The 22574-nt window shown below is 39.8% G+C and overlaps 1 protein-coding gene across 3 annotated transcripts in view; it reads right to left on the bottom strand.

Moving 5' to 3' along the window:
• Positions 1–17548, bottom strand: part of LOC124783201 (CD2-associated protein-like) — an 88192-nt gene extending 70644 nt beyond the window's left edge. The window contains exons 1-5 of one of the 3 annotated variants that reach the window (XM_047254003.1): positions 17411–17548; positions 17103–17272; positions 16496–16550; positions 16284–16420; positions 13292–13475 (exon numbers count right to left, since the gene is read on the bottom strand). In XM_047254003.1, the coding sequence (XP_047109959.1) occupies positions 13292–13475; positions 16284–16420; positions 16496–16550; positions 17103–17272; positions 17411–17414 (550 nt within the window). In that variant the 5' untranslated portion in view covers positions 17415–17548. Of the gene's footprint in view, positions 1–13291; positions 13476–16283; positions 16421–16495; positions 16551–16753; positions 17051–17102; positions 17273–17410 lie in introns of those variants that run through there. The other 2 variants (XM_047254004.1, XM_047254005.1) reach the window with 2 other exon arrangements.
• Positions 17549–22574: the final 5026 nt, after the last annotated feature.

The raw sequence follows: 22574 nt of genomic DNA on the forward strand, positions 1-22574 counted from the left end.
GCAGCTGGTTCATGGGGGTGGTCAGAGGATTTGGATCATATGCTGTCTGTAGACTACAGGCAAAGCAGCATCCCCTTCATTACCCATTATCAGATGAATTGGAACAACTTAGATACATCCTAAACCAGAAATTCCATTTATTTCTTTGTCTGGAAATAAGGAACAGGTAACCCACATCTTGCAAAGCGGTATTCTTCCGCACACTCAGTCTAAGAAATTTCCTGGTCCATCCTGACACCACACCTACACCCCACCCCCTTGCCACAGGACCATCCACCAATGGAGAACCCAGGTACAAGACCTAACCTACACACTGTTCCAGACTCTTCATAGGAATATCCTGTACCATCCTATCGCAAGCTGGGTCACCTGTGAAAGCAGTAATGTCATGTAACAGCTCTGCTGTAACTTCTGTAAAGCCGTGCCTCGTTCTCCATAGTGCCTGTCCCACACCAACCTCCAACCTCTCTCATTCCCAATACCGCAGACTGAGTACACCAGTGCACATTCCTGTCTTGCTGCCGCTCTTAACAGATGTAAGTCAGTCATCCCTCCAACACTGCCATTTCTTTCCCCCCCACTGCCCACTCCACCTGACACAGACATCTTCACTATGGTTCAACTGCAGCTGCAGCAGCGAGCATGCGTGCATGCACGCACGCATTTCAGTAGTTAAAGGTATCACCTGAAATCTTAGCAATGTTTTCAGTCTCTTATGAGCCTATGGATAAACCAACATCTGAACTACACTATGTGATCAAAAGTATCCGGACACTGCCAAAAACATACCTTTCTCGTATCAGGTGCATTGTGGTGCCACCTACTGCCGGGTATTCCATATCAGCGACCTTAGTAGTCATTAGACATTGTGAGAGAGCAGAATGGGGTGCTCCGCAGAACTCGCGGACCTTGAACGTGGTCAGGTGACTGGGTGTCACTCGTGTTGTACGTCTGTACCCGAGATTTTCACAAACCAAAACATTCTTAGGTCCACTGCTTCCAATGTGATAGTGAAGTGGAAACATGAAGGGACATGTACAGCACAAAAGTGTACAGGCCGACCTCATCTGTTGAGTGATGGAGACTGCCAGCAGTTGAAGAGGGTTGTAATGTGTAATAGGCAGACATCTGTCCAAACCATCATACAGGAATTCCAAACTTCATCAGAATCCACTGCAAGTACTATGACAGTTAGGCAAGAGGTGACAAAACTTGGATTTCATGGTCTAGCAGCTGCTCATAAGCCACATATCATGCCGGTAAATGCCGAATGAAGTCTCGCTTGGTGTAAGAAGCGTGAACATTCGATGACTGAAAAGTGGAAAAACATTGTGTGGAGTGATGAATCATGGTAGACAATATGGCGATCCAATGGCAGGGTGTGGGTATGGCGAATGCCCAGTGAACGTCATCTGCCAGTGTGTAATGCCAACAGCAAAAGTCGGAGGTAGTGGTGTTATGGTGTGGTCATATTTTTCATGGAGGGGGCTTGCACCCGTTGTTTTGCATGGCAGTATCACAGCGCAGGCCCACATTGATATTTTAAGCACCTTCTTGCTTCCCATTGTTTAAGAGCAATTCGGGGATGGAAATTGCATCTTTCAACACAACTCAGCACCTGTTCATGATGCACGGCCTGTGGCACAGTGGTTACACGACAATATTATCCCTGTAATGGACTGCCCTGCACCGAGTCCTGACCTGAATCCTATATAACACCTTTGGGATGTTTTGTAACGCCAACTTCATGCCTGGCCTCACAGGCAGTCATTGATAACTCTCCTCAGTGCAGCACTCCGTGAAGAATGGGCTGCCACTGCCCTAGAAACCTTCCAGCACCTGATTGAACATATGCCTGTGAGAGTGGGAGCTATCATCAAGGCTAAGGGTGGGCCAACACCTTACTGAATTGTAGCATTACCGACAGAGGGCGCCACAAACTTAAGTCATTTTCAGCCAGGTGTCCAGATACTTTTGATCACATAGTGTATATGGTGTGATGTTGCCTTTATTCTTTCCATTATTTATATTCCACCAAAGAATTTTCTACCATAAAGAAAAGATAAGGATAGAGAGACAGAGGAAACAAAAATAGAAAACAAAAGACATGTTAATACATAAATGTTGGAGGAAAATAACAATGAAAGCTATACATTTTAAGGTAAAAGTAAAAATAAAAAGTTGTGTGTTGCACAACGAAACATGGGCAGACAGGGTGAGAGAAGTTAAGAGAAATGGATGATGACAGGAGAATATCACAAATATACAGCATGTGGATGGAATAAAATGAGCAAATGTTACAGAACAAATTCTTATCTGCATTCTTCTTGCTTAGTTATGTTTGGAGGTAAACTAGGCACAAACGTCGTAGCTACTATATTTTACCAGTATATAGAAATGTTCATTCATTCTCACTGTCAACTAAGTGACCTATATGGCAGCTAGAAGTGGGTACCTCATCCCTGAGGGTAGCCTGTACGCTCGTCACTGTAGCGTCCTATGCATGCAGCCACAAGTTGCAGTAAGAAAGCAGCTGGTGATAGACACCAGGCACATTGATACCTATAGGTCCCACTGAGCCCATGAAACACACTGACAATCGAGTGCCGTTTATCACAGTGCTACAACGATGAAAGAGGATATTTTGTTAAAGTCAACAAACTTACATTCTACTGGACAGGTCTAGAATAAGGTGGGATAGTTCCAATTGGGATGTTTTCAAGATACTAGTTGTTTAATTGTAATACAAATTTGTGTCATTAAATGGCAAATGAATTATGTGCTCAAGTCAATGTTGTCAGATATTTCTGAAGATTTCCTTGTTCACTTTAACAGCCATTTGAAATGAGAATGTCAAGGTATCTAGTTACTTCATAAAGTTTCTGAAAAGTAGCATGCTAAAATTATGAAAATTGATGAGTTTACATTTATTGTCTTTTAGGTATATCCTGGTTTAATAAAAACTGAGAAAACTAAATTGGGAAGGCTTGCAGATATCACCAGATGTCGCAATTTTTTTTTTAGGGGGTGGGGGAGGAGCTGAAAGTAAATTTTGACATTGGATTTTTAAAAAGGTTTTCTTTGATTTCATCCAAAAATATGAATACTATTTCTTATTTACCAAAGCAATTGACCACCAAGTTTCAGCCTGGGACCACTTGGGGAATAATCAGTGTAACATTTTCGTCACTGCTTTTTCCTTGCGCTCTAGTTTTGAAAAATTTGTTGCATTATTCTGAAGTGGTAAGGAAGAGAAAAACACAGTGAACTGTATTTGACAGAACTAATACTTATAAATGCTATATTCAATATCAGATCGTGACAAAGTGATGCTTTTAGTTGTGTGGAACACTCTGAAAGTTAGCAGACCTAGACTAAGGCAAGGTAGCCCATCTAAGGAAAATCCATGGCACCTTCATTGTGATCTGGATCAACCTAGATGGAAGTGCAAAGAATTTTCCAAGTGTTGCTCCGAAGTTACAAAGTTACAGAAGCCAAATTTATAAACCCTCAGGAAACCAAAGCAACGGATAAAGATTCCGTGGAAAACCAAAGCTGTTGATGGAAGGTCTGCAATTCAAATTATGAAATGACTGGAATGAACTACAAAAGAAAACCAGTGGGCTACATTCTGTGGCAAAGAGAGTGATGCCAAGCATTATTTGTATGCAACAACTTAAAAAATGTTCAGTAAGCCTTCATGAAGTAACTTAGTAACATTGACTATGATTGTAGCATACAAAAATTTTGCTTCTAGGCATGCATGAGAAGTATGGCTTTTTCTGATACTGTACTGTTTGTACACAAAAGGGGAAGAAAATGCGAAGATCAAAAGAACTTAGGCATACAGGAAACCATTCACCAAATAGCAGAAGTATTGAGTCATCGACTAGCACATATGCGCGAGAGCGAGAGAGAGCGAGAGTGGAGTGTATTAATTAAACATGTACGACAGTGGCACATATTCATTAAACATGTATGACAGTGAAATGTATTCATTAAATGTGTACTTATCACACCTTACCTACTTCCCATTCCCTATGAACATGCCTGAGTTGCCTTGCTCACAAGCTCTTGTATTCACGCCATGAGTTACTCGCCATTCCACTCCTGAGCAGTTGCCAAGGTCACAGTTAATGAGCGAGTCACATGCACATGCTCACCCCCTCTAACAGTAACACACAAAGCTGAACAGTTGTTGCATAACAACTGTTATGTCTATAAAATTAGTTTTATATCACGTGGAGTAAGTCATGGGAGATGTGTGAATGTGCAAGGTTCATCAGTAGCTGTATACACAAGGACACAAACAACAAGGCACTGAAATAAGTTGAAAAGGGACAAAAGATCTGTGTAGATAGTTGGGTGACAGTAACTTGCCATGTAGTAAGAAAAGTGAACATTGTGATCCCTCTGATGCAGAAGAAAGTGCTTGATGCAAACAAGGTTAGGAAATTTTTTTTGTGCCAAGAGTTACCTATCTTGAAACTGATTGCCTGGTATAATGTAGGTTGGAAGCCTGGTTTAAGCTAGAACATGAAATAACATCACAAAAAGGCACAAATCTAAATTTACATTTGTGCAAAATACTGCCAGCAGAAAATTTTATAAATGATACTGCCGGTACTGATTTGTGTATTTTGCATTACATTATATCATATCACAACAGAATATATCTGTTTTTATGGAAACTACACACAGTGAATGCCTTTTCAAAATCGAAGTCATTGTGAGATGGTCTTTCAATAGTAATCATCATCAGAAGTTTGCTCCTTCCAAAGAAAGACAATATCTGATTTCTTTTCTTATATCGTTCAAGCAACAAAACCCTCTCTCGCAGTCAAATGTGTACAGGAGAATACCAGTGGCGTATTCTATGATTAAATCTGTAAGAGGACTTTCTTCACTCATCTCACGAACACTAATGTTTCTACCAGCTATTTGAAATTCATGCCATTCTGTCTGATGTTCAATGCCATCTTAAACAATGCCCATTCCAACAACAGTTCATTTAAATTTACAGCTGTCGGTGAATTAGTAAGTGCATATATTTCTGTGATTTGCTAACTGCAACATTTGTCAATTCTGTAGTTTGTAGAATACAATATATTTTATACTACTAACTTATCTAAATCCCCTTGTCTCTCACTTAAATTTTTAAGCAAGTTATCTAAGAACATGCAAAGCTGGATGGCTGGATGAGGATTTGAACAACTGACCTCCCAAATGCATTTCCACTGTCTTCCTACTATGTCATCTCACTAGGTATCTAAAGAGATATGGTCCTCACATGTGACAGGTTGTAGGGTGGGAGGCTGTTTCAAAACAATGGCTCCCAACTTCGGGAAACTACCCTCTGAGAGGTAAAATGAAATATTCTGATACGGTAGGAACAATAAGGGTTCTACTGAGTTTCAATTATAAAACTAAAATACTTTTAAATCATTGTAATTTTTTTTCAAAAGTTATCATAAATGTGTGACACGATGTACTGGAGGTTATAGATCCCCACATAGTCCACCCACTACACATGTTCTTCATGCTTTGTACTGAGCGTCTATGGCAGTGGATATCTCATGAAATTGAGAAATGTCTGGAGAGTGTCAGCTCTATAGTCCCTGCTTCAGACAAAAAATCTATAGGTATCATCCAACAGAAAGAAATTGGTTGCATTATTGTTTATTCCACCATCACCACCACCGTGAGAAAACGTGCTCTGTCATACGAAACTGGACACACAGCAACGTCACTTATGTCTTAGCAACCAAAAAATGCACTATGTATGTTTTCTTTTGGCCATGACAACTTGCATTTATGGGCTGATAGTGAGTTGTGTGGCTTCTCACTTATTTATCTAACTTTTTGAAGACTGCAGTAAGTGTGTTTTATTTATCTATCACCACACTTACATAAATGTTCATACAAACAGAACAGTATTCACTGCCAACTGACCAGTCACTATAATGGCATATAATAATCATAACGTAACTGTAGCTCTCCAATGTCCATCCCATGTGGTGTGTTTTACTGTTCTTGAGTTGGCCATAGCGCAGCTTTGATTACTGCAGCGGCAGTTTTTGCACGTCAGCTATTGCCCGTATCTGTCACACTTGAGGATGGTTTAAAGATGGGCACTTGCGTCTGAAACTAGTCATCATCAAGAAATAAAAAAGATACTTCCCAATGCAACTCATGATAGAGCTACAACCATTTATTTCAATTTTAAGACACATTGTGGACCTATTTTTCACCTGCAGCATGCTTTAAGTTTATTGCATAGCTGTGTCATGGGGCCATGCTGATGGGGATGGTACCCCAAACTTTAGTTTACCCCATTCTCCTTTTTATGATGGTACAACCCACTTGCACCTGGCAACAGACGCAAGTGACAAGTTTTCAGTTAAACAGGCAGCAGTGGAGACTGAAGTTGAGTCTCCAGCGTATGGAGATACAGAGTTCAGAGATGATGTCATAGGACCCACTGGTGAGTTTAAAGCGTGCACCCAGAGCTCATATTTGATCTCTAGCTAATATGCGACTGCATCCAGGGGTAACTGTCTGAAAAGGTTAGGAACCACTGTTTTAAATGGAAGGGCAGCAGAAGGCACATATCAAGTGCTGCTGTCTGTTGTTATAACTGACATATATTGAAAGATGTATTGGTTATTATTAGAATGTAGGCGAATATCTGTGAAGTTGGGATGAGATTTAGAAAACTGCTAGATACAACACATGTTCAGAAAATCATGTGTACTGTAACCATAAGAGGCTGAGGTTTTCTTTGAGGTTTAACAAACTGGTAGGTAGAGGGGGATCCCCGGGCCAGAGTGAGCATCGCAAGAACACAGTAGAATGTAAACTCGTTTTGTGGTGTCCAGCTGTGTGAAAGCTGTCGGTAAGAAATTCCAGAAAGTGAGAGCCATTTGCTGTGATTCACTCTTTATTTGCAGAAGGAATAATACCTAACAAATTTTCTTGTGAATTGAAGTAGTTTATGGTAAAGGTGTTATCACCAGAAAGAGTGCATAAGTGGTGTAGGGAATTTACTGAAAGCACAACAAATCTTAAAACTAACAGATGAATGGATGACCTTTCACTTTGACTCACAAGGTGGTGCAAGAAATTGAGGAATTGGATCATGAAGACTGTTGATTGACAGTGCTTGAAATTCCTGTGATGTTTCCAGTTATCCAGAACTCTATTATGGAAGATGCTCATAGAAAAGCTGAGATACTGAAAACTATGCATAAGATGGGTCCCAAAACAGCTGACAGTGCAGCACATGAAAAATCAGGTCAATAGTACCTGCAGGTTTCTCAGGCGACTTGAATTTGAAGGCAAGGAGTTTCTGAGCCCTATTGTCACTGGAGATGAGACATTGGTGGCTCGTTATATGCCCAAGTTAGAAGACAGTTGTCACACCAATTCCAATCTGCCGAAAAATTCAAAACCACAAATTCTGGCAAAGAAATCATGGTCTCAAGTGTTCTCAATGCAAAACAATATTGTGAGACCCTTAAAAAAATTCTACAGGAGCATGCAAAACAAACCAAGGGGAATGCTGATGACATGCATATGCTTCTTGCACAAAAACGCCTCCTTATACTGGCATGACCACCAAGGCACTCTGTTTACTCATTTGGTTGGGACGTTTGAACCCAGTTTCTCCCCACCCATGTACTCTCCTGACTTGGTAGGTTCAGTTTATCATCTTTTCACCTTCCTGAAGGTACACATGAGCGGAATTAAATTTTCAACTAACAAGCAGCCACAGAAAAATTCTGAAGGTAGGTGGAGGGGGGGGGGGGGGGGGAGCTGTCAGCAGAGTTCTTGAAGGAGGACACAGAGAAGCTTGTGCCATGGCCCACCATATGCACTGAACTAGATGGTAATTATGTGGAAAAATAATCAACAACTGTATCAGCAAATTCTTGTAATTTTTTCAAGTACACTTTTTCTAAAAAAAGTATGAGAATCTAGTACATTTACTTTCTTAACATGTCTTGTATATCAGATATACTATTAAGTTCAAATTGATGAAAATAATACCAGTCTACTGGAACACTACAAGCAACTGGTAATCTACTGACTGTAGGAAAGTTTAAGATTTCTGAAACAAAACCAGCACTTACACCAACATTTACTGTGTGTCATCTGGAGCATTTCCAGAACCAGAGCTCCCTTTAATGCCATCTACAATTTCCTATCTCTTTACATTAATCATTTTCTTCCTCACTTATAGTTGTTTCATTTCATAATGGCAGATGGTTGATCTGAATATGCTTCAATCAAATATGCGCCCAGAATATGAAGCACTGCACCATTTTGCTCAGTAATCAATCGTACAAACAACTGTGGAGGTCATGAGAATTGTCAACAAAAAATCATTATTGAACTGTATCATCATGTACAGAGAGCAAAATGTGCCTTGCCTGTGAACAATGTGTTAGACACATGGAGAGTTTTGAACAAAATAATTTATTGGTTTCCTACATTTGCTCATTTTGTCCTTTGGATCAGATTATTTTGTATGGGAGAATCTAAAATTTCTGGTGCACCAATTTTCCCATTCTTTGACAAGAAATTCCAATAAAATCTTGCAGGTTTCCATGAAGAGCATTCTGAATAGTCCATTAACTTTTGGCTGTGCAGCCACGCAGATAAAATTTCATCCACAGGTATTATTAGCTAATCTAATCTCTGTAGCTTCCTTGAAGACCAATTCCTAAAATGAAGAAGTGGATGTTAAAATCTTCACATCACTGTGGTTCATGGAACGCCTTGTATCAACACAATGTTCAGCCACAGCTGACTTGTCTGGCTGGGATAAGCGTGTGTATCTTCCATGCTCGACACATCTTTCATGAATGGTGCGTGTTGTTTGACCTATGTACAACTTCTCACAATTTCTGCAAGGAACCTGATACACACCTGCTTTACGAAGCAGTAAGTCATCCTTTACAGAGCTGAGTAAAGCTGCAATCTTCGTGGGGGGCCAAAGATAATCTTAACAGTGTTTCTCAAGAATACAGCCTATCTTCGAGGAAAGAGCACCCATATAGGGCAAAAACACACTTGATCTGAAGGAGTTACTATCTTCTTCCCCATCAAATACCTGTATTCTAGGTTTTGCATGGAATGCTCTATGAATTTGTTGCAGAGAAAATCCATTTGCTTTAAAAATGCTCTAGAGAAATGTGAGGTCTTCTTGCAAATTATCTTTATTGGATATACAGCGCACACTATGCGCTAAAGTCTCAAGGACACCTATGTTCTGTGAAGGGTGATGGCAGGCACTGGCATGATAATATAGATTTGTGTGTGTTGGTTTCAGACATAAGGCATGTCCTAATGTATCAACTTTACAGGCAACAACAATATCCAAAATGGGGAGGCACCCTTTTTCTATTTACATAGTAAATTTGATGCCAGCGTGGACAGAATTCAAATGCTCAAGAAATCGATGTAATTCATCCATCCTGTTTGGCCATACCACAAATGTGTCATCCACGTACCTCCAGAAGACCATTGGTTTAAATCTTGCCGAGTCCAGTGCCTTGTCCTCAAAGTCTTCCATGAATAAATTAGCTACCAGAGGGGAGCTGGGGCTTCCCATAGCAAAGCCATCAACCTGCTGATAAAATTCACAATTAAACTGAAAATAAGATGATAAAAGCACGTGTTCAAATGAGGCCATAATGTTCTTATCAAAATGTTGGCTGATAAGAGATAAAAAGTCCTTTACATCTCTACACCTACATCATAGTCCACAAACCACCTAATGGTGTGTGGCAGAGGGTACTTTCAGTACCGCTATCTGATCCCTCCAACCCTGTTCCACTCACGACTAGGGTATGAGAAGAAGTATTGTTGGTAAGCCTCTGTATTGGCTCCAATTTCTCAAATTTTCTCCTAGTGGTCAATATGCGAGATATATGTGGGGGGAAGTAATATGTTGTCTGGCTCCTTCCGAGAAGTGCTGTCCCAAAATTTCAGTAGTAAATCTCTCCGTGATGCACAATGTGTATCTCTTAACGTCTGCCAGTGGAGTTTGTTCAGCATCTCTATAACGTTCTCTCGCCAGCTAAATGATCCTGTGATGAAACGCACCACTCTTCATTGGATCTTCTCTATCAGTTATACCTGATAGGGATCCCAGATAGATGAACAATACTCAAGAATTGGGAAAACAAGTGCCTAATAAGCCACTTATTTCATGGATGAGTTCATTTCCTTAAGATTCTTCCGATGAATCTGAATCTGTTGTCTGCTTTTCCAACTATGTTTTATTTGGTCATTCCATTTAAGAACGCCTAGATATTTTACGGCAGATGCTGTCTCCAGCTGTTTGTCATCAGAAGTGTAGCTGTACAGTAGTGGATTTCTTTTCCTATGAATGCACAATATGTTACATTTATTTACGTTCAGGGTCAACTGCCATAGTCTGCACCATTCATCAATTCTCTGCAGGTCACTCTGCAAATTCTACCCATCTTCTGGCGTTGCTACCTTGATATAAACAACTGCATCATCTGTGAATAGCCTTAAAGAGCATCCAACACTTTCTACTAGATCATTTATATATATTGTGGATAGCAACAGTCCGATCACACTTCCCTGTGGTACTCCAGATATTACCTTTACATCTGTTGATTTAGTTCCTTTAAGACCAAGAAAGTTTTGAATCGAATCCCAGGTCTGCTCCAATACTCCATAAGCTCATATTTTTTTCATTAAACGGCAATGTGGGACAATGTCAAATGCCTTACTGAAATCAAGGAACATGGCACCAGCCTGAGCGCTATTTTGCACTGCACTGTGGATCTCATGGAGGAACAGAGGGAGCTGAGTTCGGCAAGATCTCTGTCTGTGGAATCCATGTTGATTTTTATGGAGGAGCTGTTCATTTTCCACCAGCATCATAAACTAAAGGCTATGCCTTGTCGATTTAGCCACGTCCCTCTCTCCATTGTCATCCTCTTCAATTCTCCTTACGATTTTATCCCCATACCTTCTTTGATGTTATTAAAATAAATTGCTCTTGGTTTTTTGCCCTAAAACTTTTCTTTCAAATACATTCTTTAGGAACTTGTTGTGTCTCATTATGTGCCTTATCATTTTTGATTTTCTTCTTCCTATATAATTTAGCAGCGTTTTGTTCTCATTCACTTCTCTTAAGACCTGTTCATTACTTTTTCTATCTACCCAGCATTTTCCAAGAACGTCATAATTCTTGAGCATAAAACATGTTCCATAATTCTACAAGACATTGACATCAACACTATAGGTCTATAATTGTGTGGATCTGTCTTACAGCCTTCCTTAAAACAGGAATGACCAGCACTTTTTTTCCAGTCTTTAGGTACCTTTTGTTGCTCAAGCGATCTACGATAAATTCCTACTAGAAGTGGAGCAAGTTCTTTCGCATAATTATAGAATTTTATAGGTATCTCGTCTAGACCTGAAGCCTTTCCACTACTAAGTGATTGTAGCTGCTTTAAAGGTAGCTTGGTGTATAATGATACAACGTCAAAACTAACAAGCACATTTGTACTATTTAGCCTGTCATTGCTAAGTCTCTGAATAAAATCCATAGAATTATGAATGCGGTGACTACATTTCCCTATCAGTGGTTTTAATAAGGAAACTAAATATTTGGCAGAAAAATACGTTTGTGAACCTATATGGATGCTCTTTCCTCAAAGATAGGTCGTATTCTTGAGAAACACTGTGTTGAGGTGATCTTCCGACCCCCTATCCCCCCCCCCCCCCCCCCAAAAGATTGCGGCTTTACTCTGCTCTGTGAAGGATGATTTACTGCTTCATAAAGCGGGTGTGTATCAGATTCCTTGTGGAAATTCTGAGAAGTTGTACACAGGCCAAACAACATGCACCATTCATGAGATGTGTGGAGCATCGAAGATACACACGCTTAACACAGCCAGACAAGTCAGCTGTGGCCGAACATTGTGTGGATACAGGTCATTCCATGAATGACAGCGATGTGAATATTTTAACATCCACCTCTGTTTTGGGAATCTGTCTTCAAGGAAGCTATAGAGATTAGATTAGCTAATAATTTAATAAATAGAGATAACAGTTTTAATTTGGACAAAGTATGGAATCCGGCTCTTGGGGTAATTAAACTGCAGAGAAGTCGTCATGGTGTCGCTGCCACCAATCATATAGCAGTAGTGAATCTAATGTCTGTAAGCCTTCGCCACAGGCAGCACATGTGTAAGCATGTTTCTTTGCCGCTGACCAGCGTCGGTGACCGGCACATGCAGTAGCGGTGGAGCGTATACGGCCATGCTTGGCATCTTGTCATCAGTCTTGTTACTCACTCTGAGGATGGCCAGATGATAAGCAGCCGAAATATCGGTGGAGGAAATTTAATAAATAGAGATAACAGTTTTAATTTGGACAAAGTATGGAATCCGGCTCTTGGGGTAATTAAACTGCAGAGAAGTCGTTATTTGCGTGGCTGTACTCGCGAAATTTAATGGACTATTCATTACGCTGCGAGAAGTTGAAAATGCTGTATTCTGAATGTTGTGTATTTGACCTCCTCACTATTATTTGGTGTTCAAATGGTCTGTAGTCAGCAAGACTGTTTTTGTTTTAATGTTAATTCAGTGGTTTCCATTCGCAGAATGTAATTCAATGTTTTTGATTTCTTGAGTTTTCCGCAATGACTTTTCCTGAGGGGGCTGACAAAGTCAAGTAGGTCTATATACGGAATATTCTGTGTGACCCAACAAAGATGGTTATTGTTCAACATTTCAACCCTGCTCGTCCACCTGAAACCATTATCAGTAGAAAGAAGCTAATTACCTAGCAGACACCCAACACCGTAGCTGTATTTTTAAATTAAAAAATAAAAAAAACTGCCCTCTGGATCAGGGATCCACTAAATGTGGGAGTTAATTCAGTAGCACTCTGAATTTTGTACTTTTGGATTACCCTCTATCCCTTTTAATTCTTTAGATTTTCAAAAGTTGGGTGTTGCTAACATTGCATTGCAGTTTTTTTTTAGGTAGAAGGTGCAGGATAGGTGCTATCTTGTTGTGCCTGATTTAGCCTTTAGCAGAGAGTGACAAAATTGCTGAATTCCCAATTAGCATCACATCCTGCAAAAACTTACTGTCTTTTTCAGATGAAGAAACCTCACTCTAATTTCAAAAGCTAATCTGTATCTGATTTTCTGTTCACATTTGTGTGATGAAGCTTTTTTCCTATCCAAACTTGACAACAATTATCTAACCTTTTGAAACAATATGCAAATACATACTCGCTTCTTCTCTATGAGCAGGTTTCATCTCATGCGGCAATGAAGCTGTAGTTGTTGCTGTCGTCGTAGACCCACTTGCTGTTGTAGCTGTTGGTGGTGATGCAGTGCTGGCACTAATATATGGGCTGCTGCTAACAGTCTTTTCCTCTATTTCAGCTACAAAATTTGATGGGAATACTCCTACCTGAAATATTGAAGTTACATATAATTAGAAACTAACTGCTACTGAAATGAAAGTCATTTGATACATACATTGTTTTCTCTCTTTTTTCCTCCACAAAGCCCACTCTGCATTGTGCACTACTCAATAGACCACAATTAAAATGTAACAAGTAAGAACAAAGTACTCCAATAAAAATCAGGACTTTTTCTTATGCATATCCACTATTACTTGTAGAAGTTAATGACAGTTACATAAATGAACTGAAAATGAGTTCTACACTTTATCATGCACTAAAAACCAATGCTCACAACTAGTTATTGCCCCAGGTAATTACATAGTAGTTATCTATTTTCACTGGAAGGAAAAGACCATGATTATCATAAAACTGAAATGTCATAACATATAGTAGAAACCCTTCTCATGAACACACAATTTATGAGTGGCACAAATGTATATTTGAGAGCCACTGGTACACATGACACAGGAAATTGTCAGGTGGTTCATGCCCAGCAGATGGGGACAGAGAAAAAGAGAGAGAGAGAGAGAGAGAGAGAGAGAGAGAGAGAGAGAGAGAGAGAGAGAGAGAGAGAGAGAGAGCGCTTTGTATACTATCTTACAAAGTGAGGCAATTCGCATCTCTCGAACTGGGCATTTTCCAGGCAACTTTTTAGTGTGTACTCAGAAAATGTTTGCATCTTACAGCATGCAGATTCACAATTTCACAAGACATTATAAACACACCTTAGGTAGAAACAAGAATTTTATACTAAATGATGAGTCAATTTTCCACTTGTATGTTTCACCACCACTGGACTGTAGCAATGAATAACTTAATCTATTTTTAAACCATATGTGCTACAGTGAGAAAAAAGAAAAAAGCCTTAGGCAACAGTTAAGTTTAAAGATCTTTCCACTTTCAGCAGATTAGTATATCCTAAGATGTAAAATATTTTTTATCCCACAAACTGACAAGGAAGGTCAAGAATGGGACACTCACATTACCCTAAAAAAATCTACAATTTGCTCATGTACACACTTTCAAGTTGGTGGATAGGTAAAGTTGGGCCACTGCAAGGTCACACCATTTTCCAGATGTGATATCTATGTTTTTCTTCTGAGAATCAAATAAATATGAAGTTTTTAAAATACCCTGACTAAGCTTTCTGACCCCGAACAAGAATCTGTACAGCAGTTTAAGACATTTGAGGCATGTTGCAATCAGTTTGGCAAAAAATTTAATTCAAGTAAAATGTCTGGAGGTTTAGCAATTAAGTTACATTGTCTCTGAAGAACATAACTGACTAAAAATTTACTTATGTTGTTAAAAATTAAAATCACACCCCACCAGAACAAGTTCAGATTTTTAACAGTGAATGTGTATAAAACTTTTAAGTTCTACATTTTAATTCAAGTATACTAATCAAAAGTGCACTTGTTTGATAAGCAAGATGAACAGAACCACTGATAATACAGCTACATTGTTTCAGTAACAACAAAATAATGGAAACAAGTAAGCAACTGTATAACTTTCAGACTTGAATATAGTGTCAAAGTAGGACATACTCTTTTTCCCGGCACCAGTACGGAAATTCTAATTTTTAAGACTGCCTTAACTGTATGTTTTAACTGCCTCATTCCTTTTTAGTGTACCTTCGAATTAGCTTACCATTCTTCTTGTCTGCCCCTCTTATTGAACTGTTTAATAGGTCAACAGCAATACATGTCTCAATAGTAACATTCATGGCCTATTCAACAAACAGAACATTTCTTTTCTGTGACCCCTGTTCCTTTCTTACATAGAAATCAGTTACAGTATTTTGCTTTTTGTACTCAAGCCGCAAAGCACTTTTGAGTGCAACAGGGCTCCCAATAAAATACAAATAGCTTAAGAATACTGCCAAACAATAGAAGAGACAAATATGAAGTAGGTTTCCGTATTTATATTTCAAAAATAAAACTGTAGAATGAAGGTTTTTGTCATCTTCCCTCTTCCCAAATCCACTCCATCACAGTTAACTGCGTGTGAACATTTCTTCTCTGCTTCTCTGTTAGCCCCATGTCAATCTACACTCCCAGGGGGGGGGGGGGGGGGGTTGGTACACATTCAATCATGCATTTAATTTCTGCATTAATGTAATTATTTCATATTTAGTCTACAGTATTTGTGTTGGGTCTATTTTGTTCTGTTAACTGTGTTCCAATTTTGGATTATTATTGCAGTCGTTTTCAGTGTGTTTTTTCCCACCTGAAGAATACATTTTACAAATACAGACATTGTAAACACAAAATATGAGCTCTCCATTGTACATCTTTAAAAATCTGTATTTTTGAGGATTTTTACCAAAAATTCTAAAATCCAGGAACTTGTTTCATAGCGTAGCTGCTTCTTGTTAAGAGCTTTCCTGTTTGGTCCCAGGAAGAGTTATGTCAACATTTGAACAACGGTCTTCACTTTCTTGGTACATACAATAATTCCCATTCTTTGTGGTGATTTCAAAAAGTGATATTACTGTTGTTTCAATTCCAAACACTCCACTACTTGCAACCCTCTTAACTCTCTCAGCAACTCTAGGACAATGTGGATTTGGCACTGGTTATAGGCAGATCAGTCTCTGTTGAGAAAACTATTACACCTATATGATAATGCTCAGAGTGTAATATTCATCCCACCTAAAAAAATATGCTCAGAAAAATAATGCTATAATGCTCATCACCTTGTTTTTAGATTTACCTACAGTTCAATGCTTCCTCTTATAAACAAGTTGGTAAGGTCTGAAGCAACAAAGAAAACAGATTCATCCTTTGTAATCAGTATACACATCTACTCACCCTATCTCGAAGTCTTCCTTTCCACCAGCCTTCTTCAACTTCTGTAATGACATGGATAATATCATCAACCTGTAATTCCAACTCATCTTCGTTGACAGGAGCATAGCTGAAAAGGACCTTGCACTTTCTTCCCCTAACTGGAACAAATTGAGAAATATTATACCTTGCCTATCCAGGAAATAGTGGAATTTTTGTCTTACACTAAATCTTACCTGGCCTCAAAGCGACATCATTTGACATTCTGCTGTCAGGTGGCTCTGAAACAACCTGAAATAAATATTTCATGTAAATGTTGTTAAACACATACAGTTCTTATTCTGCAGTTTATGATAGTATTTCAGTAACAGAAAGAGACTAATAATAACTGTCACTATGTATCATTGGCACCCATGTTAAGCATAGTGCAGTATGCCTCAAATGCTATCAAAAGTGTGAAGTGTGCTACTTCTTGTTAGTTGGTTGATGCGTACACTGTATGTTTGTTTACAACAACGTAACCTGTTTCTCACAGCAGATATTTAAATATACTTTGTCCACAAAACACTACATGTTAGTATCAGGAAATACATCTCCCATAATTTCACAGTTATAAGCTGAGCTAATTCGTTTTAAAGTCACACTTTTGCTGAAGACTATCACTTGCTGCTTTAAGTTCCACTTGCAACTTCGCAATTAACACAGATGGTCACAAAATAATAATTTAATGACATGAAATCAGTGTCTGTCATCATCTAAAGATTTGGGTCGCTGGACAGCGCACAGTCAGTAAAACAGAACAGTGATTGTCATAAATAAATTATTTTGCACATGCTTCCCAACCTTGACGAAATTGTCAGGAAACATTCCTCTCTTGTTTCCTAAAGTGCCCTCCCACCATCCTCCTGGTTGTGTTTTGATGTTGGTAATAACATCACCTTTCCTCAGCGTCAGTTCATCGGGCTCCTGAGCCACGTAGTCAAATTCGACGACTGCTTCTATTCTTGATGTTCCTAAAAAAAGTTAAAACAGTATCTTCTACTCTTCATTGCGTTTACTTTAGCATCCACTCTCTGATGCCATCCTTATCGCTTAAGATAACAGCAACATATATATCAGTGATGTGTAACTTATCTACCGATTGTACTAACCCATTTTGACGCATATAAATTACTGGCGGGAAATCCTCTTTAAACGTTCCATGTAGGTGCGACAAGACTACATCACACCTGACACGACGGCCCTGCCCAAATGATATCATACGTAAACAAGTGTGCCATATTCACAACACACAGTGTCCACCAAAGAATATAGCATGAAGACTACCGAGTGTAGTTGCCCTCACTGGAGGCTCTGTGAAATGATGTGTTTTGACTTTCCTGCGCTGAGTCGTGGATCCCGTTGTCATGGTAACGATTACATTGCAGTGACACTGGAAGAGGTACTCATTGGGTTCATGGGAACTGCTTCTCTCGTGCAGATCACTGCACCGCAGATCCATTGCACAGTAAAAGATCGAAAACGCAGTTATTTTTCCGGGTACGACCTCGATTTAACTAAGACAAAAATAAAAAAAAATGTATCAGAGATTCTTTAGCGCTACGCTATCGAAAGACATATTGTCGTCAGTCATTTATCACAACTCATTGCCAGTTGGAGAAGAAATGATACAGTTTGATGAAAGTTACTTACTTCATTAATCATACTTCAAAGAATCGAACTCCCATGTACAAAACTGGTTCAGACGTCTGATTACTTTAGGCTACAAATGTTTTAGTTAAATATTTGACTTCAAGTCGTGAAACTTTTAAGTGCTCTCATTATCAACACAAGATAAGTAACGTCTGGATAATTTGCGCTTCGTTTTAAGAACAGCTAGTTTATCACCAACCTCAATGTTTATGTCGTCGTCTCTCAGGAACTATGAGTCGTATAATGATAGAATTTTGCAGGTTCATTCATCTGCGTCTGCATCTGTACTCTGCAAACCACCATGAGGTGCATGGCAGAGGGTCGTCCCATTGTACCAGTTATTAGGGTTTTTGCCGTTCCATTCACGTATGGAGTGCGGTAAGAATGATTGTTTCAATGCCTCTGTGCTTGCAGTAATTATTCTACCAGTTATTAGGGTTTTTTCCCGTTCCATTCACGTATGGAGCGCGGTAAGAATGATTGTTTCAATGCCTCTGTGCATGCAGTAATTATTCTAATCTTATCCTCACGATCCCTATGTGAGCAATACGTAGGAGACTCTAGTATATTCCGAGAACCATCATTAAAGCCGGTTCTTGAAGCTTTGTTAATAAACTTTCTTGGGTTAATTTATGTCTATCTTCAAGAGTCTGCCAGTTCAGTTCCTTCAGTATTTATATTACACTCTCCCAGGGAGTAAACAAATCTGTAACCATTCGTGCTGCCATTCTCTGTACAGCAATGCCGAATAATATCGTTGAAGATACCATTATCACAGATAAACAGTTCGTGAGATTTCTACCGTGGTATACGTTCAATATCCCCTGTTAGTCCTATCTGATGTGGGTCCCACACATTTGAACAATATCTAGAGCCGGTCGCACGAGTGATTTGTAACCAATCTCCTTTGCAGACTGATTGTATTTTCCTAGTATTCTGCCAATAGACCTGCTTTACCCACGACTGAGCCTATGTGATGATTCCATTTCATATCCCCACTAAGCGCTACACCCAGGCATATGTATGACTTGACCGATTCCCACAGTGGCTCATCGATAAACAGTGGCTCATAGGATACTACTTTTTTTTTCATTTTGTGAAGTACACAGTTTTACATTTCTGAACATTTAAAGCAAGTTGCCAATCTTTGCACCACTTTGAAATCTTATCAAGATCTGACTGAATATTTCGCACCTTCTCTCAGACAGTAGTTCATTATAGATAACTGCATCATCTGCAAAAAGCCTGATTTTACTCTTAATATTGCCTGCAAGGTCATTAAAATACAACATGGAAAGCAAGGGTTCCAACACTCTTCCCTGGGGAACACCGGAAGTTATTTCTACACCTGATGATAGCTCTCCATCCAAGATAAGATGCCGTGTCCTCCCTACCAAAACGTTCTCGACCCTGTCATAAATTTCACTTCGTACCCCATATAATCGTGCTTTTGACAATAAGCGTAGGTGCGGTACTGTGCCAAATACTTCTCGGAAATCAAGAAATAATGCATCTCTACCTGACTGCTTGATCCAGAGCTTTTAGTATGTCATGAGAGAAAAGTACGAGTTGGGTTTTACATCATCGACGCTTTCAGAATCCATGCTGGATGGCATTGAGGAGGCCATTCTGTTCAAAATACCTCAATATGTCTGAGCTCAGAAAATGTTCTAAGACTCTACGACATATCGATGTCTGGGCGGACCTATGCTTTTTTCCAAGAACGATTTCAGCCGTTTCTCAACACCACTGACACTAATAATTTCAGTCATCTTTTAAGTGGTACAATGATTAAATAGGCGAAATTTTGCTGGGTTTTTCTTTGTAAAGAGACATCTGAGAACGTGGTTAAGCATGTAAGCTTTTGCTTTGCTACCTTCAATTACAGTTCCTGTCTAATTCGATAAGGACTGGACGCTAACTTTGGAGCCACTAACAGCTTTTACACATGACCACAATTTTTTTACGTTCTGCGAAAGATCATTTGACAATATTCTGCTACGGTAGTTACCGTGCACTGCTCTCTTGAAAATCAAACGCGTTTCCTTCAGCGTCTCTCAGTCTACAGCTCTAGGCTTTGTTTTACACTTATTATGCAGTAATCTCTGTTTCTTTAGAAGTTTCTTTACAGTGACTACATACCACTAAGTTTCCCTCCCATTACGAACTGTTCTACTGAGTACATATCTGTCCAGTGCATGGTCCACTATTCGTTTAAACTTGAGCTATAGTTCCTCTACATGCTCCTGCCCTGTGCTGCAAGTTTCAAGTTCCTCATTTAGATATGACACTACTGACTTTTTATCTAGTTTACTGAACATATGTATTTTTCTTCTTGTTTTAGTTGTTCTTTGTACTTTGGTAATCATTGTTGCCACAACCGCATTGTGGTCACTGATACCAGTTTCGACGTGGACATCCTCAAAGAGGTCAGGTCGGTCTGTAGTTATTGGATCCAATATATTTCCATCGTGAGTGGGTTTCCTAACTATCTTTTCTATGTAGTTTTCAGAGAAGGCATTTAGTAAGGTTTCACAGGATGTCTTATCACGCTCACCACTAACAAAATTGTAATTTTCCCAATTAACTGTTGGATGATTAAAGTCTCCCCCAATGTTACAGTTTTATTGGAGAACTTAAATACTACTGAACCGACGTTTTCTCTAAAGTTTTCAGTTACATCGGGAGATGATTGTGGAGGGCGATAGAAGGATCCAGTTATCATTTTATGCCCCACTTCTGATACTGAATCTTGCCCTAACAATAGCACAGGCAGCCTCAATTTCTATCTCGGTGGATTTGAGTTTCTTGTCTACTGCGACAAATGCACCACCTCCATTTCCCATTTGTCTATTCTGCCGATATAGCTTAAAATTTCCCCAATAATCTCACTGCTAATAATTTCACGTTTCAAACAACTTTCTCTACCTAGTATTATGTGGGCTTCACTGCGTTTCATGAGCGCTCAAACTTTGGTACCTTGTTGCGAATGCTTCGGCAGTTTACCATTAGGATTTTAAAATTCTCATCTGTGGGAAGCGTTTCTTTCGACCTTACACTGATACTTGCTACACCTATCGTTATCTCGATTGGGCGGAGAGTCGCCTAATCTAAAAAAAACTTCGTGTGCACCCATACACACAATGAGTTACATGAGTAGCAGCCTCTCATGTGTAGTGCACACCTGACCCAATTAGGCGGACTCTACTATTCTCAGCCCTATGATGCAAGTCCAGGAAGTCGCAGCCTAATTTGTCACAGAACCTTCGAAGTCTCTGGTTCACTTCTTTCACTCGATTTAGAACCGAAGGTCCACGATCAGTTCTGGGGAGAATGCTGCTAACTTCGAGCTTTGTTGAAACACTATGGGCAAGGCTGGTTTTCTCAACCTTGTTTGCCCGTCACTGGAATGATCCAAGTAGGACGTCGGATTAAGTGCTGTATATAGATAATGTCAGCAAAATTTGTTGCGAATAGAGTCAGTAGTAAAGAAACAATAAATTAGAATGTCATGTCTGATGTAGAAGACCTGTTGCATGAACAGCAAACCGTAGTAAATGATTTTTTCCTTTCATTGTTTTGTGGGTTGTGTTAGCGAGAAAATTTTTCTAAAAGGTGTGAAATAATATGTAAAGCTCATTGGAAGTCGTTAAGTGCGCTTATTCTCAAACACTGGAGCACTATAGTCTGGGTAATTTGCGCGCCATGTGTTACATTGCCTCTAATCATAGAAGTCTCCAATTTTGATACACTCATGTACAGAAAAAATAGAACAACTTGAACGACTAGAGATAGGACGTTCATATTCAAGGGGCAAGCTCATTACTACGTTCTGCAGAAATGATTAGCATTTCAGTCACCTCGGTTGAGCATATGCCCTGTTGGCTAGTAGGCACAGGGTCCGCCATGGACTCTGATAACTTGTTCCATGTGTGATGGCATCGACGCGTATTAGGCGCGAATGGCGTCCTGTGGTGCAGCCGTCCATGCTGCTTTCACTTGGTTCCAAAGTTCATTTGTAGCGATTAGTACTGTGTCACAGCGCTGGACCCATCGTTTCCCCATATCCGACATGTTTTGGCAACAATCTGGCGATCTAGCGGGTCAGGGCAAAAGGCCGACATTCTGTGACACTAAGAAGGCACGTGTTCACGCAGCATGTGGCTGTGCATTGTCTTGCTGAAAAATGGTGTCTGAGGTGCTATGCAGAAAGGCTATGGCTACGGGTCGCATGGTGTCATTCAGGGAGACCTCCCTGGTCAGAGTGCCGTGGACACGCACAAACTGTGATTTGTACTTGTACCCAATAGCAACCCATACCATAAGACCTTGAATTTGCGCCATATGTCTTGTACGAGTGCAGTCACTGTGATGCCCCTCCCCCTGTCTGTGGTGAAACAAATTGCCGCCATCATTTTCAAACAAACAGAACCTGGATTCGTCCGAAAACACTATCTGTTGCCATTCCTGTCCCACCGATGTCGTTCCATACATCATTGCCGTCTAGCATGTTTGTGCACATTGGTCAAAGGTAAGCGGCGGTGAAGTGGACGACGCGCACGTGCTGTAATAAAGGGCGGCGGACTGTCACAACCCATTACAGCGTGTTACACTGTTGCGCAA

Source organism: Schistocerca piceifrons, chromosome 1, assembly GCF_021461385.2.
Source record: "Schistocerca piceifrons isolate TAMUIC-IGC-003096 chromosome 1, iqSchPice1.1, whole genome shotgun sequence".
Taxonomy (NCBI): domain Eukaryota; kingdom Metazoa; phylum Arthropoda; class Insecta; order Orthoptera; family Acrididae; genus Schistocerca; species Schistocerca piceifrons.